General features: G+C 40.7%; 1 protein-coding gene across 3 annotated transcripts in view; it reads left to right on the top strand.

The window, feature by feature from the left end:
- The first annotated feature begins 5955 nt into the window (after positions 1-5955).
- The window catches only part of rb1 (retinoblastoma 1), a 139227-nt gene continuing 125337 nt past the window's right edge, over positions 5956-19845 (top strand). For all 3 annotated transcript variants that reach the window (XM_061247871.1, XM_061247872.1, XM_061247873.1), the window contains exon 1: positions 5956-6293. In XM_061247871.1, coding sequence (XP_061103855.1) covers positions 6184-6293 — 110 coding nt within the window. In that variant the 5' untranslated portion in view covers positions 5956-6183. The remainder of the gene's footprint in view (positions 6294-19845) is intronic.

The raw sequence follows: 19845 nt of genomic DNA on the forward strand, positions 1-19845 counted from the left end.
TCCCCCCCAATGTTTTTTTCTACAATGTAGACACTTTTCACGAACTTCATTTGGAGCAATCGAAGACTAAAGCTTCGCCTTACTTTGCTATACCTCCCATATGATAGAGGTGGCCTGAGAATGCCCAACCTGATGTGGTACTATTGGTCGACCCAGCTGAGGGCTGCTCTCTCGTGGTTCTCTTCAGAGTCTACAGTGCCCTGGGTTAAAATGGAATCATTAACTATGAAGGGGCTGGACTTGGTTACATACCAAGTACACTGACTCTTGTAAAAACCTAAAGAAAAATACTCTCAACCCTTTTGTCAGAAACACTTTGATGGTTTGGCATGAGGCACAGCACGTCCTAGGCAAAGTTCCACCGCTGTCCCGTTTTTCCCCTATTTGGGGCAATGCTAGCTTCAGCCCGGGGAAAAATGATGCAGGATTTAGGCAGTGGGCACAGAAGGGTGTCAGTCGGATTATGGATCTGTATAGTAGGGAGACACTTAGGACATTTAATGAGCTCAAGGAGAAATACAATGTGCCACAGACACATTTCTTTAAATTTCTTCAGCTGCGCAGCTTTATCAGCTCAAAACAGAATTATTCCCTGGACTGCCCCCCTTTAACAACTTTGGAACAATTTGCACTCCATCATCAACAGGGTCGGGGCCAGATCTCTTTACTTTATGGAAAATTCTTATCCCCTTCCAATGAATCTTCGGACTCCAAAAGGATAGCATGGAGCGAGGATTTGAATGATGTGATACTGGATCGTGAATGGTACCAGATATGCAAAGAGGCACAATGTTTTACAGTAAATACAAAACTTAAAATGGTTCAATGCAATTGGATAATGAGAACTTACCTGACCCCGGCAAAGCTTAATAAATTCAACTCATAAGGGCACATTATTTCACTGTCTTTGGGAATGTGAGGCGTTGCAAGTATTTTGGAAGGGAGTCCTTAGGTTGCTATCCTCCATCACCTTTAAAAATATCCCTCTCTGCCCTAAATTGTGTTTCTTGGGCCCCGACGGTTTGTCCCTAATGAAATTAAAATGCTTGATTTATGTTTAATTTATGCAAAACGACTCATTGCTCTTCATTGGAAAAGTGTGTCTTGCCCTTCCATTAACCTGTGGCTGAGAGAGCTTTAGTATGGCCTTGCATTAGAAAAAATAACATACTCTATCAAACGCAAGCTTAAGATATTTTTATAAAATTTGGGGGCTTTTCCTACAGTTCCTTGAAAGTGAGGACATACAAGATGCTCTGGATTCAGATCCCTCTGGTTAATAATGGTATTCAATGTCTAGTGTGGTTGTGGGTGTGGACCCAGCTTGAACATATGTAAAGCATTTCTCAAGATTGTTTTTCTATTCTGTATTATATTGACCTGTGACACTGTGTGTTGTAACCACATATTTCCATTCTTTGTTTTTGTAGTTGAGTATCCATATACTATCCTTTTTTTTTTTTTTTTTTTGTTAAAAATATTATAGTTATTATAATTATTATTATTTTTTTTAATCATTGTAAGATTGTAAACTGTGATGAGATGTTGGGGGGGGGGGGTAAAAACGAAAAGGTTCAATAAATAAATGTTTATTAAAAAAAAAACTGGATGGATGCTAACTTCCTGCATTTAAATGAAAATAAGACAGAGGTTATTATGTTTGGACATCCAGCTCAATTGGGGGACATTGTTGGTGCTTTGGGCCCCCTGGCCCCCAAAAATGTTCCTGCTGCGAAGCCTTGGTTTCACCTTTGACAGTGCCTTTAAACTTGAGAAGCAAATTAGTGCTGTTGTCAAAGCTGCCTTTTTTCAGTTCAGACAAATAGCCAAGGTGAAGGCCTATCTTTCTCAAAAGGATTTGGAAAGAGTGGTCCATGCTTTTATAACATCTCGGCTGGACTACTGCAATTCTCTATACATAGGCTTAGACCAGTCCTCTCTCTGCCGTCTGCAGCTAGTGCAGAACACTGCTGCCCGCCTTCTGACTGGCAAAAAGAAACGGGAGCATATTACACCAGCACTGTCATCCCTACATTGGCTTCCTGTCCGTTACAGGATAAATTTAAAAATTTTATTATTTGTTTTTAAGGCAATGAATGGTCTAGCACCTACATACTTGTCTGAACTCCTCAATATGTATACCCCAGCTAGATCACTTAGATCATGCAATCAGCAACTTTTGGATGTCCCTATGTCGAGGAGAGCTAGGAGGGGTGACCGGGCCTTTGAGGTAGCTGGCCCCAAGTTGTGGAACAGCCTACCGCCACATATTAAATCTGCCCAAAACATAGATGTTTTTAAATCCTTGTTAAAAACCCACCTTTTTAGTGAGGCCTTTATGTCAGACATAAATGGGAAATCAAGATAATGTACATGCATTTCATTTTATTTCATTTTATTTCATTTTATTTCATTTTATTTCATTTTATTTCATTTTATTTCATTTTATCTTTAATTTTATTGCCTGGTTTTGTACAGCACTTTGGTCAACCATGGTTGTTTTAAATCTGCTTTATAAATAAAGTTTATTATTATTATTATTATAACCTAGCAAAAAACTAGGCACGAAAATAAAGAACCATGAGCTGCAGCTCAGGAAAAAACTCTAATCAAAATACAATTACCGGGGACAATGTCCCTCACCCAATGGCTCACACGAGCATGAAAATAAAATAGAAACCAAGAACCTTTAGGAAGGCGTCTGCTTGTGCACACTGCACTAATGAGCTGAGCGCCTTCCTTACCTTTTTCTTTAAATAGAAAACCACACCAGCACGATACCTGACTAATTTGGTTACCGAGTCTACCGCATGCTTTACCAGCTTTGAGCCAGAGCAAACAGTGGACACCAAAGCGTCGACCGACTGGCGTCCAGGCCCAGCCTACATGCAGCTGAGAGGAAGTGGAGGAAATCAAAAGACCCATCGGACCTGACTTCCTACCAATCTCTCCTGGCGGAATTCTCCTCCGATATCACCACTGCCAAAATAAATTACTTCCAAACAAAAATCCAGAATTCCACTTCTAACCCCTGTCAACTGTTTTCCATTTTCTCCTCTCTCCTCAGCACACCTCCCCTACCATCTCAGTCCTCGCTCACTGCTGATGACTTTGCGGTATTTGGCATTCTTTTATCGCCTTTTACCAGTATGTGCTCTTGAGACAAGGATGTTTTCACTTTCACTCGCACTCGCAGATGTCATTCTCTTCCAATTCTAAGTCGAATCTTGTTAGCTGACATTAATGTTGAGCTAGCTAGCTCAAGTCTTTCTCTAGACTTCGATTGGTCTTTGAATTTCAAAATGCTCGTAACAATAATGAATAACATTCAATAATAAAAAATCCAAGCTCAACTACTTACAACACAGGCAACGCCTCAACCATTAAAATTAAAACAACTGCTATAGGCAGAGAGTTATAGAGGCAATCTTTCTTTCTGTATTGGATTATGTCATCTATAGACTCGCCTCTTTGACTACTTTAAGTGTGTTAGATGCTATCTTTCATTCGGCACTGAGATTTATAACAGGTGGTGTATATAGAACTCATCACTGCATTTTATATGAAAAAATGGGCTGGCCTTCTCTTTATGTGAGAAGGGAGCAGCACTGGCTCATGTTCGTCTATAAAGCCATTTGCCACAGGCTCCCATCATATCTTCACAAACATATTAATTGGAGAGTTTATCAAATTAAGAGTAATTTTATCAAACTTGTTCACAGGTCTTGTTGCTCCAAGTGCCTGCAGTTCATACTGAATTATGGAAAATGACCTTTAGATACAGTGCTCTATATACTTGGTATCAACTGCAACAGTCCCTCAAACTCAATACTTTGGTACCTATTGCTCATTTTAGGAATATGATAACATATTTAGATTTAATTGAGTGTTTAATTAATGCTGCAATGCTATTTCTATCTTTTAACTAATATCTTAATTATTGGTGGTTTTAATTTCGTGTTTTGGAAATATTGTGTGTCTTATTGTGTTTTTATGTAAACTCTGCACTCTTGAAAAAGAGGGCACTGACCCTCAATGTGTCCCTGAGTATGAAATAAAATGAAAATGGAAAAAAAGGTCCCAGGTCGAAGGCAGGGTTGTGGTTCCTGGATGGATATCCCGGGTTGACCCTTTCACACCAACAGCAAATACTGGATATTCCTGGATCGTTGCTTCTGTGCTCCATAATGTGGAGGTGACAAACCTCCCTCCACAGAGCTCTAAAGTCATATAACACGTCTCATCATGGATTATCCCGTGTATCCCATAGTTGTTCTTAAACTTGTGAAACAATTACAACACATTGGGTCTTCCTAAACTCCATCAGATTGGATGGAAACTGCCATATTTAGATCTCTCCACAGATTTTATATGGGGTTTAAGTCTGGGCTTTGGCTGGGTCCTTCAAGGACAGTCGGAGACTTGTCCCGAAGCCACTCCACTCCAGCGTTGTGCATGATTTCTTTGCGTGACTGCTCCGCCACCTCAGCAAGTATTTTCTGCTACTATATATAATATAACACCTTGCATTAAACCTCATATTTTCCCCTTTAAATTCACCAGAAATTAACATATCCCAGTTGTCCTTTTTAAAATGTTATTCTGGGGGACCAGCCTATTCCCCTGGACCCTCCTACACGCCAGCTGTTCTCCAGCTATATTCCACTTCCCTAATATTCCATCTATGGATGCAGTTGATTTGCATAGGCAGATCACTATATGCACAATACAGAACCGTAGAACGAACACGGCACTCGCCAGACTGTCAACTTCACGCACCACAAAGCTCTCCATAGAAAATGAATAGAAGGCGTATTTAAAAAAAATGTTTTATTAAGTAACATTGAATACAGAGCATATTCAAGCGACATTCATCAATCATTTTCTATTACATTGAATAACACAAGTAAGAAAAATAGAGTGCCAGGGGACAGAATATACATATAAAGCCAGAATATATCAATGATTTATATCAATGATCATACAAATATATCAAAGGAGGTGCACAAATATACAGTTTTGAAAGCGTTCTTGTTATTGGAGGAGAATATCGTTTTCATGTATTGTCTGATTTCAATTTTTAAAAATGTAAATAAGGGATTTGTGGATATGAAATTTAGCTAAGATAATGATTCGGTTAATAACGTAATATTATTTTATTTCCTTTACTTTTATTGAAACCAAACGAAACATTTTAAAGGCATAGTGTGGAATGAGTCAATATTGTCAATAATAAGGTGGTCTGTTGAGTACCCATAGACATATGAGCACCGAGGTGACGCACTGGTTCCTGAAAAAGGTAGACTGACATGAGCTGCCAGATTGTGAAACGATAGCGTATGCTCCTTTACAAGCCATAAATCAGTCCTATTTCAACTTCAACTATTCCTAGATGAGTATTGGTGAAACATTACGACATCCACAATCCTAAAGCGCTGTTATCACGGAGATGTCCACCACTCCGTATTTCGTGGATGAATTAGGAACACTCTCTATCAAAAGTGCGAAGTCACAGTCATCGTTTAGCCGCATGTTTCACTCCACCATGGACCGACACTGCGATATATAAAAGAAAGACTAAATATAAAATGTAGCTAGCCTAAAATGTACGCGATCACTGTCCATTTTAAAAGCGGAAGTGAGTGGCAAGCCATTCGTTCGCAATGCTTTAAGGGATTCGTAGTTCATTTTTTCCATTCAGGACCGTTAAGTACCTTTGCCATTTTCGCTTTTCTAACGTTTTTTTTCATGATTCATTTCATGATTCATTTGCTAGTTTGATGGTTCGGTTCTTGGCGAACGCTTTAGCGAGCAACTTTGTGAAATATCTAGGCAAAAATGAATGGGAAAATGTCTTCCGGAACCACTGGGCGATGACTACACTCAATGTAGTCACTCGGCACTCAATGCGACGAAAACGACACCGGAAATTATTGAATTTTGGCGGATGTTTCGTTATCAGCAGTTTTCCCGCGGTTTGGGAGAAGGGTACATCAATCACAACAAACAGTTCGTTGGGTGTTTTTACTGGGATTGCCGGAGTACGAAACATTGCTGGAGACTGAAAATTAAGTGGATTACTCTTTCCCGACTTTATAGTTTATCTAACTACTGTGGATCTGGAGTTGGACAGGTTCCTGAAGCGTATTAAACAAACAAACAAAAACAAAAAAAACTATCGACATGCCACCTAAAACACGGAGCACTGTGACACCACTCAACAAGGAAATAAACCAGAGCAATGTTGTCGTGTCCTCAGTCAAGGAGAAGATTTCAGATTTATCCATTGATAGGTAAGTTTACGCTGGCTGGTTTTATTTTATTTCCCAATTTCACATTGCTCTCAATGGTAGTAACCTAGTTTTGAGTGTTTGCTAACTTATTACTGTTATTGTGGCTGTGGGACCCAAGTTCGTTATTTGCCGTCTTCCACGAATCATAGCTGTATAATATGTCGTTTGATACACGGCGGCATAAAGAAACGAATTGACCTAACGTTTTGGCCTATCGGTAGTTGACCGTTGGTTGGTTACAGCACTCTAACTTCGCTTAATGTGGTTACACTAAATAAGCGTAATCTCAGTTGTTATTTAAGTTGTTTAATTCCATTAAAAAGGGTCATTAACAGAATAAAAAGGGGATCTAACTTTGTTGGGAAGATCTTGTGTTTGACCCGTTTCTTTCTTTTTGTTCCCGTCCGAAATCGGGCGGCCCACTTGATCTGTTTCTGATGGAACCATAAAGCATAAATTATCACCTAATATTACATTACCAACTTAATTTCCTGTAATTGTCACAGGTTTTTAACTTTTTGGAATAATTGGTTTATAGACCTCAATTACCTAAACTTATACCATTCGTTCTAAGGAAACTAAGCATAATTGATGTTTTTTGACTTCAGTAAAGACCTGTGGAAAACATGGTGAGTGATTATAATAGATTAGTTTGTGCCAAAGTTCTTGCTTTGAAACCACTTTAAATGTATTTAATAGATAATGGAATGTGTTTCTGGAATTTGGAATAATTGAGTCAAATTTGCAACACCCCAGTGATTGTAAGGAGGGTGAATACAAAATTGTCCAGTTGTAGTGTGCACCAGGCATTAGAGTCCCTGTTAAAACTGTTATTGTCAGTGCATGCATGTGTGTATATTTTGGTGGGTGATGATGATTATGATGCTGATGATGATGGTGTGAGAGCTGATGAGCGAGCAAGTTTTGCAACTGTTTTTGGATCTAGTCTCACCCATGAATTTCTAATGGCTGGTCATATTTGACTGAAAACCATAGCTGATAAACTCTTGCATCTTTTGCCATTGAACAACATGTAATTTCTTTTTAAATAACATACAGAACATGAGGAGCATTAGTAAACAGTGCATGTTAACCTATAACACTGAACTGAAATTATTTTCTGGAAAAAAAGAGCTAAACTGCAGCACAACAAGCCGAGCTAAGAGACATGCTTACTTCTACACATTTGTGCAGTTGATTCAATTTGCAGTTGAACATTTCAAAATGTATTCATGTTTTTATAGTGCGATATGACTGCTATCCTTGGATCACTTGGGTTGTTGCCTCTGACACCACCTGCTGAAGACCCAGACTAGGCCATCTTTAAGTAAAGTGCTCAAATCATCCACACGGATTTCAGTTTTACTCGGAGTAAGAAAGTGAGAAAATAGTAACAGTAAGTGTCAGAATGAGTTTGCAGTTGCACAATTTTACACGTCTTGCGGAAAAAAATATTTCTTGGTCCCAGTGCATCTGTGGCGTCAATGTAGTATACAACGTAAGGCTCAAGTATGGCTCAGATGTGACTGGTAAGTATCGAACAGATTTTAGTTCAGCAGCTACTTTCTCACGACACGTTTTGTTCATGTTATGCACTGCAGTTTGGGAAAGTTATTTTTGCAATGGTACAGCGTATCTTTTGTCGAGGGTTTAAACAAGATGTCTCACGGTGTAGGCTAATAGGCTATGCAATGGCACCAGTTAATTCTTTCCATCTTCTTGAATCTTTTGCATACTATGTGGCATTTGTAAATGTTTGTGTTAGCAACAACTGCTTTGTGGAAGCAATTTGGCACCGCTCTTTTATTTATTTATTTATTTTGAGCCATTCACTCTTCATATTCAGAAAGTGATTAAACAAATTGGTGATGTTACCTTTGTTCGCTGAAATAGTTTTTCTGCTGCGTTTACATTTGGCTTCTTTTTGTTCGGTGTCGTCTTCACTGAATCCTTATTGTGTCCAAACGATGGACACAGCATTCTTTTTTGGCGACAGTTCATGAATGTACGCATTGGTGAGAGGTTCTAAATGTCGGTTTTGATACATTTTCTGTTAATTTCCCAACCCTACTTTGAACGTCTGCTATTTCCACTGCAAAGATGGCACATAAGTAAAATCAGAGACGTTATAAGACGTTACAACTGGTTAAGATTTAAGACTGCTTTTGAAACAGGATATCCATATTTACATTGAGAATTGTAGTAGCTGCTGATGTTGCCTTTTGTTTGCCTTGCATAATGCTTGAACGCTGATCACAGTAATGGAATGTAAAACTGGTCAAAGTTTTGCAGAGTTACACAGTAGCCTAATATTGCTACCGGTGTGCATAACGTTAAGTGGCTGGAGCTGTCAACTCAGCAGTGGAAATAGGGCTTTGTAACTTTATTGTAACTGGTGTTATAACAATTCCAACAGTCCAGTCCAATTCCAACAATTATCATGGCTGCATTTATGTGTGGGTTTTAGGTTCATTTCAGTAAAATCACACAATCAACACAAATTTAATTCAGCTCATTCAATGACAAGTCTGAGAATAGTTGCATTGACATTGTTGTTGACAAATGTATATATACATATGCATAACAATAGCAAGCTAGATAACCTAGCATCACAGCTCCTGGATGTTTTCTTTTAAGATGTTCGTGCATGGCCATTGTGGTGATATGATCTGCCCATATTATTGGGTTTTTGCTTAAAGAATTCCCACACTTTGGATGCTCAGGCTCAAGTCTCTCCCTCACTCTCAGCTGGGTTTGTCGGCACACAAGATCCATGTTTATTCATTGAGATGTGAATTCAAACTACCGGCAAACTGAACGCCGCTTTCCACTATGCTGTATCCGCATGACAATAAACACAGCACTTGGACGGATTGAAATGCTGCACGCAATATTACTTTACACTAGCTTTCCATTTCGATAGCTACTGTTAGCTAGCTAGCTAACTGTAATGTTATTAGTTTCAATTAGCAAGCTAGCTAAAGTTACTAGCCTCACATTGGATAACAAACCTGAGGGGAATACTATTAGCGAGCTAGGTTACGAACAAGTTTATATACATCTAGCTAGGGATGAGGAAGGCATATGCGCAAGGACTACAGGAGAATGGTGAGATTAATAAACATGATCGGTGTCTCGTTCGATAGGGCGGCATGTTGTGCAACTGCTCATTTAGGTTACTAGAGTTAAAAGTGAAACTATAGCTGGTCAGACAGGCAAGTGTCACGCCAAGCAACCAGCTCCTGTCCCTAAAGAGATCACCCCCCTTCACATGTTTTGCCCTAGCGTCTAACAAAGAAAACCATTTTTAGCTTGCATACAAACGGAAGCATTTTGGATAATGCAAACATTTATATGGACAAAATAGCCTTCAGGATGATAAAGGGATACAGGAGAGCCTGTAGACTAGCCTCATTAGCTTTAGAAGCATCTTCTGCATGCTCAGAATGAACTTTTGGTGTGTTTGTGTGATGTGTTTTGATAAATTATGTATAGGTGATTAGTCTATAATCCAATCCCATCGGCGGGATTATCACTAGGTAAAGGGTTAAAGCAAACTGGATCCACATAACCACAATTTGGAGTGCCACAGCAAAGGATCTGAATACTTATGTAAATTAGAGATTTTTTTATTTGTAATAAATAGGCAATTCCAGAGTAATATAAACTTGCTTCCCAATTAAACTTCTTTCACTTTACCCTTATGGTGTATATTTTGGAGTGCAGACTTAATTTGGCTATTAAGTTAATGAGACGGCATGTTATTACAATTACAATATTTTTTTTTTTTACAGTTTGTTAGTTACAGTTAAGGACACTTCATAAAATATGAAGACATTAATGTTTATTGCAAAGGTGTGTCCCATTGTTTGAAAATATGGCGACACTTTATACCATTTAATTTCGGCATTTTGAACAAGTTTAACCTCTTCCCGTCGGGGGCAAAATAGGCCTATTTTGCCTATTTTCACTAGTGTCAAATAATTATCTATATCTCAAAAACTGCACAGGATACAAATATGGTTCAGGATTTTTATTAAAGCTCAGACCTGCACCCTTCTGACGAAATGGCCAGAATCCACTTAAATCAATGTCCTGTTTAATTACAGCAAGCTATGTCCAGGAAATGTACATTAAAAAAAAACGAAGACCTTTATTCAAGTTCTAGAATTTTTCCCTGATGACCTACAAAAGCTATGGTGGATTTTTTGCTGAATATGCAGACTCCCTCTTCTAGCAATATCTCAAGCCATTCAAGTTTTACAATGGTTTTCTTCAGGTGAGCCCATTTGGTCACCAAATCGTGCCAAACTGGCCAATTGTGCCAAAAATGCCAGTGTTCCAGAAAAGTGTCAATATGATTTATTTTGAAAGTGTTTACAATACAATAAGATATTTTGTTGTAAACGAAGTGCATTTTTAGAGATGGAACCCAACAAAAACATATTACAACCGGAAAAGACAGTAAATACAATCCAATCTTTACTATGCGCATAGGGTCCAAGTTACATGCAAAAACAAGGACAAAGGTTTTTCTCCTTTGTCTGGATATATGTATGTGCAGAGCGCAACAAATGTACGCCCCTTTGAATATTGGTCATTGGGAATATTAATATTCAAAGACAATCCACCACTCTTCTCCTTACTACTGATTGTTTATTCATATCTCCCCCCTTCAAGGTACTGTCTATGCAGATACATGTTCTCGAAAAACATTCCAGCATGATGTATACGCAGGGGCCTGTGCAATTAACTGCGCGTCTGAGAAATCTATCTTATCTTGTTTTAATTCCCTATTTCCAGGAAGATAATCCCCATGGTAGCTTCCGTCATGAGGTCTTATGTTTTTGGTTCTGCAGGCTCTCAGGCACCAAGACAAGATAATCCAGAACACACTGTTAATGGCCGTGGCCTTGGAGGCCCATGGTACAGACAGGGAGAGACACTCACACAGTTACAGAAAATAATATTCATTAGCACAAAGCAAGTTATGGTACTTTAACAATTATGTATGATCTGGATCACTCGGCATAAGCAACTAATAATAAAATAATCACATGAATATATAATTTCAACAACACTTACCCCTCTGGGTATCATTTTGCCCATCTGTATTGGGGTCACAGATGTGCAGCACCCAGGAGATTGCCTCAGACCTGCTTCTACAGCAGACTGTGTGGGAAAGGCAAGCTGTTACACCTCACATGGCTCCAATAGTCCCGAGTCTCAGGGCACCTCACAAGGCCCATGCTAATCAGCACCACAAAGTAGCGGTACAGCTCAACTGGTTCCAGAGGGATCCAAGGAGTTTTCATTCCCTGGTCTATTCTCTGTTGAGCCTTCTTATTGGTGTTACTGCAAATTATGTGCAATGAGAAGGTCAACTGGAATAGCTTCAAGGGTGAGTATTCCTGGGTAAAGTCCAGCTGAGCCCCAGGCTGGAGAGAACAGGTGAACTAATGGCTGCTGATCCTGTCATCCATCTGCCTCCCCCCTTGCACAGGTGGGCTTGTGTCACCTCTGGGTGGAGGGGATGAGCTGGATGACAAGCTGGAGGGGCTCCTAGCCTCTGCCTGGTATGGCCTGGGACAGCCCCTTCCTCACTGTGCTGCCACCTGAGCACCAGATCACTGTGGGAGAGGCCCCTTACCAGCACCCTGTCTGAATGGCCTCTTCAGAGTAGGACCTTCAGCACTGGGCTGGCATGGAGGAATTCCCTCACTCATGGATGGCAGAGGAGAGGGCGACAGAGCACGAAGGAGAGCCTACAAGCATGGAATCGCTGAGGAAAGAAAAGGGAGAAAGACAATTTATTCACAAATCACTTACTTACCATTTACTCAGGAGAGCAAACAATATTATACTGCACCAACCCTTACCATGGGTGCCAACAAATGCAACAATCAACAACAATAAAGAATCTCTCCCCAAGTTATGCATTAATTACCCATTTGGGTATCTGCAAATCAAATTACTCAGCTGGAACAATGGGCAAATGCTACTGAACAAACTAAACAGAATCTACTAAACGAACACTTTCGCAAACAACTTCATATTTTGTAAAAAAAATATGTTGGGCATATGCTAGCTTTATCACAATAAGTGTCATACATTTCCATGTAACTTTGCTATACTCATAGCTAGGGATGTGTATCCTTAGGATTTTATTGATACCGATACCAATACTGATACTCCTTATCGGTGCCGGTATTTATCGATACTCTTATCGATACCACAGCGTGTAATTTAGTGTATAAAATAAAGACGTTACCAGATGGTAAAAGATTAAATCGTTTTTTATTACCACAAGGGGGGTAACACCAGCAACATCATTAAACGACTTGCAGCACCTGCCTTTTAAGCCCTTAGCAAGTCAACATGTGCAGTGCGAGGTATGTCAAAAAAACGAGCAGGCAGCTCCATACAGCCTTGAAGGTAACTCAATGTGATAATGCTTCAACAGAACAGAAGCTTAACTTAAAATTACAAATGCTTCTCAGAATAGATGAAATTTTAAAAAAAACCTAGGGAGATGACCAAAGCCCTTGCCTACATGTTCAACCCAACAGACACATACATGTCAACAGAACAGTGTAGGGGAGGCGCTTCTCCTGACGCATTTAGCCCTAACAGTTTTTGTTAAGGAAAAGCAACATATTTACTTTCTCTGGCAGCAGCCGAGATCGCTCTGGACAGAGTGACGTCACGCTATACACTCGGATAAAATCGCGCTGCAAAAAGGGTAATTTAATTACTTATTATTTTTAATCCAGCTTTACTGGCAGTCTAAAACCTTTTTGGGAAAGGTTTCTTGTAAATTATGCCAACTTAATCTAGTATTTCACTTCCTTTATTGATTCATACACTCACCGTGACTTGATGAAGAAGCACTGTCGGAGTCTGCCTGCACGGAGGAGGGCACGGTGTTGTTAGCGTCTGCCGGGTTGCTAACTTTAGATGCGTTGTTTAGGCAGTCAAACACGCCGCACTCCTTCAGCTTTATGCTATGGGTAGACTGCAAGTGTTTCATGATGTTGCTGGTTCTACCCCCCTTTGGCGCAACTACTTTCTTGCGTATATTGCATTGAGCCGAGGATTCATTGAGTTTGATGAAGTGAGCCCATACCTTGGAGCGCTCAGCTCTTACGGCCGACATATTGACTACTAGAGTAAACAACGGGGCGCTGCGTCATTACCTGTCGACGGCGGCAGTGTCAATTCCGTAGACTCTTAAAAAAAAATACCGAAAACGGTATCGTTTGTCCAGAATCTTTAGCGGTACTCCGGTACCGACCAATTAGGAACCGGTACCAAAAAATACCGGCTCTCGGTACACATCCCTGCTCATAGCAAGGGTACTTGGGCGTGCTAACTTTGTTTTACAAACACGGTTTGCAGCCTCATGACCGTTTTATAATGAAACAAAACAATTCACCCTGTTTATGTAGCAGTTTGTGTCATACAGTTGCAATAAGCACTTTTATTATTTGCTGAATTTAAAGTGCCAGACAAGATGGCGACGAGCCAATTGCAAAACAGCAATGGGCTTGCTAACTTTCCACTGTAAAAGGGAGATATCTAAGTCGCATAAGTCAACAACAAGCATTTACGAATCGCTGGTAAATATAACATTAGCTGGTTGTGAATCTCAAATTGTTGTTTTCTTGTAAGCTAGCGAGCAAACTAGCTTCAGTGATCTCCCACTGTGAACTGCTCGCAAGCTACCTAGACTAACGTTACTAATATCCACAAACACTTCAGGATATAGTGAACACGGTTTGCAGCATCATGACAGTTTTGTAATGAAACAAAAAAATTAACCGTATGTTTATGTAGCTATAGCACTTTTTTTGATTCACTGAATTTAAAGGGCTAACGTAAACAACATGGCGATGATGCAATTGCAACTCCATCGGACGTAGTTACCACACAGTCTGAGCAGCTCATTCAAAATTAAATGCATTTATAAAATAAGTAATGCAAAATAACAAGCATTGGCATCCTGTTCATTAGAAGAGTCCCCTTCAAGGAAATCCCTCGTCCAAAGACACAAACACCTCAAAAACCTAGACAGTTAGCACCCTGACACCCTTACTTTGTAAAAAAAGACTAAAACTAAGCTGAAACTGTTTATTATTCATAATCCAACTAATCAGAGTGGCTACAGAAGATAAAGGCATAAAGGTGAAGAAGCTACAATGACTGCGCCATGCGTGTCAAAGCGTGTGGAATGCGCAATAACACAGAATGCACCTCGCATCTCTACAGAAGTGTAGTATGGTAGTATAGGTGTGGTATGTCTTGTTTGGAAGAAGAACATCTTGGTTATTGGTCTAAAAAGATCTAAAAAACAATAAAAAATAATAATTATAAACAGCCACAAAGGTGTAACGATTTTCAAATAGACGTTTTGTGAAAAACAATCAATGGGAACGGTCTGCTTGCTGATTGCTTACAGGCTCACAGCAGGGTGCAGCAAGGTGCAATAAAGGAGTTTACAACGTCATTAACACAATTGTAACGTCTGCACTGAAATAAGCCGTTGTTCTTCAGGATATTTCTATTCGGAAAACTAATGTTTCCCTTTTACACTGAAGTCAGACAAATCACGTGAAAATCTAACCTCCAACACTCAATGTCATTGTCCGCCCCAATGACAAATAGAATACAAAAGAACAATGCATTATTTTAGTCCAAATATATGAATACTGTAGGCTACACCAGAAACGGATCTCACGGAAATGTTTCATAACAAATATGAAATTGTGCACTACGGAACAAAATTACTTTTGTCCAAAAATGGAGCTTCATATTCATTGTTTTATTTCAAAGCCAATTTGCTGGATTACTGAGCCGAAAGAACAGATATTGTGCCTCTGTCCAAATACTTACAGACAAGGGATGACACGATAGTCGATCCGATCATGAATCAACGATTGATTAGATCTATCGTCGATTGATATCTAGTTGGCGATTGCCATGGAAATTTTGTTTTCTTGACAGAAAAACAGCACTTTGAATTTTAAGGTTAATTCAGTGCATCAATAGTATTGGTCTTCTACAAAAAGGCTGCATTACTTTTATTGTTACTATAGCCTATTACCATTCAAAAGTTATTTAAGACCTCACATCTTTGGAATACAGCGCAATGGCACAACAGATTCGAACAAGGCTAAAGTTCTGAACTAACGTTAGGCACTGACCATAGCCTCCTGTGCCAACAAGCTATTAAAGTTGGCGATTGCCATGGCAATTTTGTTTTCTTCACAGAAAAACAGCACTTTGAATTTTAAGGTTAATTCAGTGCATCAATAGTATTGGTCTTCTACAAAAAGGCTGCATTACTTTTATTGTTACTATAGCCTATTACCATTCAAAAGTTATTTAAGACCTCACATCTTTGGAATACAGCGCAATGGCACAACAGATTCGAACAAGGCTAAAGTTCTGAACTAACGTTAGGCACTGACCATAGCCTCCTGTGCCAACAAGCTATTAAAGTTGGCGATTGCCATGGCAATTTTGTTTTCTTCACAGAAAAACAGCACTTTGAATTTTAAGGTTAATTCAGTGCATCAATAGTATTGGTCTTCTACAAAAAGGCTGCATTACTTTTATTGTTACTATAGCCTATTACCATTCATAAGTTATTTAAGACCTCACATCTTTGGAATACAGCGCAATGGCACAACAGATTCGAACAACGCTAAAGTTCTGAACTACCGTTAGGCACTGACCATAGCCTCCTGTGCCAACAAGCTATTAACCCTCTGGGGTCGGCATCGTCGCTGGCGACAAGGACAAGTTCAAATCAACTTTCCTTTCTATTTGGATGATTAACTTTGTGAGATTTTACCATACATATGCAACGAACATATTGACAGAAACCTTAGAATCTTGACTTCCTGATGAACCTATTGACACATAATATGAATTGTTTTAATACGTTTGAAAATAGATGAATAAGACCACTGCGATTTCTTGATCTCTACTCATTAATATGCAAGTTTCGTTCGTGCGAATTCCAGCCCATTTCATTCACATTGAAATGAGGTGATAATTACACTCCGGTTGGGGAGGGGCGATGCCATGTGCGAAAACGCCTACTGTAAAACACGATAAAATGACATTCAGAAGCATAGGCTATTTACTTCATTTGAGGTGAACATTTTTCATCACGGAACACGTTTCATTACGGAAAATGGCACGAATGACTGGACTTCAGGTTTGCATGCCTTGTGGGAGAGCGGAGATGAAGAAGATGCGAACAACTCATCTGGTACCGACACTGAGGGGGACACCGACGAAGAGCGGTGCCATTTCGAACTGCGAAAGGATCCAGCTGAGGACACTGCTGAGGATGAACTGCATGAGTAAGTGCATTTCTTGCGTGTGTATTTCAAATTCAATTTTCAGAAATGCGCATTTGTGCAAAATTCCAACACTTATCATCGCATCTCAAAATAATATGTACGCGATGTGTAGTAGAGTAGCAGAATAGCTGAATAAATTAACTTGGCTAAACAGTCAAACTCCAAGAGCACGTGTGTGTGTTTCTTACGATCATATTGGTAAATACGTGTGCTGTATTGCAACTTCTCTGTGTTCGTTTGAATATTCAGTAACGCGCATTTGTAAGTTTCCACTCAAAATAATACCACTGCATTTTTGTCTTAGACGTAGGGAACTCGGTAAGGAGGCCTCTTTGTTTGTAGGCTTCATGATGTAACTGTTACGTTTACTAACAATTTTGTTTTTATTTTATTTTCAGAGATGAAGATGCAGAAGAAACACAAAGTAGTAGTATTACACCACCAGCTGAGGAAGAACTGCATGAGTAAGAGCATTTCTTGCGTGTGTATTTCAAATATGCTGTATTGCAACTTCTCTCTGTGTTTGTCTGAATATTCAGTAATGCGGGTTTGTAAAATCCAACACTCTTACCATTGCATCTCAAAACAGTACATACGTGATGCTAATTCAATTTAGCTAATGTGGTTTCAGCATCATTTATCATGTATTATTAGCATTAGTTTTTCTTAGTAAAAATAGTTTTTTTATTTATGTTTACAGAGATGCTGATCAGGAAACACAGCCGAGTTCACCGCCAGTGAAAAAGCCACGCAGGCGTTGCAGCGGGCCTCCACCAAGCTCACAAGCTCCACCAGTGCTGTCATGGGAAACAGAGAATGTTGCATCCGGCTCCACTGGTGATGCGTTTCCATCCTAGGCGGCCACCTGGAGTGCAACTGCGTCCGGCACACACGCACACTCCACCGGGCTCAAATTATTTTTCTCTACGGATGCTGTCAAGATACTCTGCAAGAACACAAACAAGCATGCTGCCAAGGCAAAAGCAAAAGGGAGCAAGTACAAGTGGACTGACATTGGAGGAGAGGAATTCTACAAGTACATTGGACTACTATTTTACATGGGCATGATAGAGCTGAAACAAATCAGAGATTACTGGCGGCAGGAAAACATTTATTCTATCGCATTCGCGGCAACCATAATGTCAAGGGACAGATACAGGTCCATTTCCTGGAATGTGCACATGAGTGATCCAGACAAGGACCAAGAAAATTACAGGAAGCGGGGAACACCACAGCAGGGCAAGCTCTTCCGGGTCAGACCTCTCATGGAGACAATTTAGCAAGCCTGCCAAGCTTTCTATCATCCTCGCAGGAACCTTTCAGTGGATGACAATTTAGCAAGCCTGCCAAGCTTTCTATCATCCTCGCAGGAACCTTTCAGTGGATGAAAGCATGGTAGCAACTAAAGCAAACGCATATGAAAGGAAAGCCAACAAAGTGGGGTTTCAAGTTGTTTGTGCATTGCGACTCAAGCAATGGATATACTGTGGATTTTGCAGTGTACACAGGAAAGAACATCTTTCAGACAGGACAAGGACTTTCATATAACACTGTAATGTCACTTGTGAATCGTGAATACTTGGGTTCTGGGTATAATGTGTACATGGACAATTTCTATACAAGCCCAAAGCTATTCAGGGACATTTACATTTACATTTTAGTCATTTGGCAGACGCTTTTAATCCAAAGCGACTTACAAGTGCATAGGTTCTACCACAAGTCAAAGCATCACATCCAGAACAAGAAAAATACACCTGGACTGCTGTTCTAAACATATAGTCGTCATCATAAGTGCAATTTTTTTTTTTTTTTTTTTTTGGGGGGGCGGGTTAGACAGGGATAGGGGTATCAGAAGGGGGGGGCGGGGTAAATCAGGAGGGGGGACTAAGGTAGAGTTTGAAGAGGTGTGTTTTGAGTCTGCGTCGAAATAGGGGGAGGGATTCTGCTGTCCTGACAGTGGTAGGCAAGTCATTCCACCACTGCGGAACCAGAACGGAAAACAGGCGTGAACGTGCAGCTCGACCGCCAGGTGCCCGTAGAGAGGGAACCGTAAGGCGACCAGAGCTGGCAGACCGGAGTGGTCTAGCTGGGGAGTAGGGAGTGATCAGGGATTGTATGTAATGTGGGGCAGTCCCCTTAGCAGCCTGAAATGCCAACACTAGGGCCTTGAATCGGATGCGTGCGGCAATAGGAAGCCAGTGGAGGCCAATGAGAAGCGGGGTGACATGAGCCGACCTGGGCTGACTGGTGATCAAGCGGGCTGCAGCATTCTGGACCAGCTGGAGGGGCTTGATGGCGCACGCTGGGAGACCGGCTAGGAGGGAGTTGCAGTAATCCAGGCGGGAAATGACGAGCGCCTGGACTAGGAGCTGGGTGGCTTTCTCCGTCAGGAGATGACGGATGCGGCGTATATTAAACAGAAAGAACCTGCAGGTTCTGGCAGTGGAGGATACTTGTGGAGCCAGGGAGAGGCAGTTATCAAGAGTCACCCCAAGATTCTTTGCCGTACGGGAGGAGGAAACTACAAAGTCCTCCACAGTCAGTGAGAGGTCGATTGACGGAGAGGACTTAACAGGGATGTAGAGAAGCTCAGTTTTAGCAAGGTTGAGCTTCAGGTGATGGGAAGTCATCCATGCAGAGATATCAGCCAAGCAGGCAGAGATCTGTGTGGTGATTTGGGTGTCAGGGGGGAAGGAAATTAAGAGTTTGGTGTCATCAGCGTAGGAGTGATAAGAGAAGCCGTGGGAAGAGATAACAGAGCCAAGAGACATGGTGTATAGCGAGAAGAGGAGAGGCCCAAGAACCGAGCCCTGCGGGACTCCAGTTCGTAGGGGTTGAGGGTCGGAGAGTGCGCCCCTCCAAGTCACCTGGTAAGAGCGACCAGAGAGGTAGGAGGACTTGCACAAACAAAACTTTGGTGCTTGTGGGACATATAGGGACAACTGTCCACGCACTGCCTGTAATGCTCTGACTAAGAAGTCAAGAAGAGGAGCTTTGAGGTGGATAAGGGAGGGTCCTCTGGTGTTTGTGAAGTGGATGGACACACGAGAGGTATCTCTCTGTTCCACAATCCATTCAGCCTTCACTGGGGACACAATTGAACGGAGGGTGAAGCAAGACGGTTTCTGGATTACCAAGAACTTTCCATATCCCTCGCCTATCATTGATTACAATGCACG

Source organism: Conger conger, chromosome 7 (genome assembly GCF_963514075.1).
Source record: "Conger conger chromosome 7, fConCon1.1, whole genome shotgun sequence".
In the NCBI taxonomy this organism is placed as follows: Eukaryota; Metazoa; Chordata; class Actinopteri; order Anguilliformes; family Congridae; genus Conger; species Conger conger.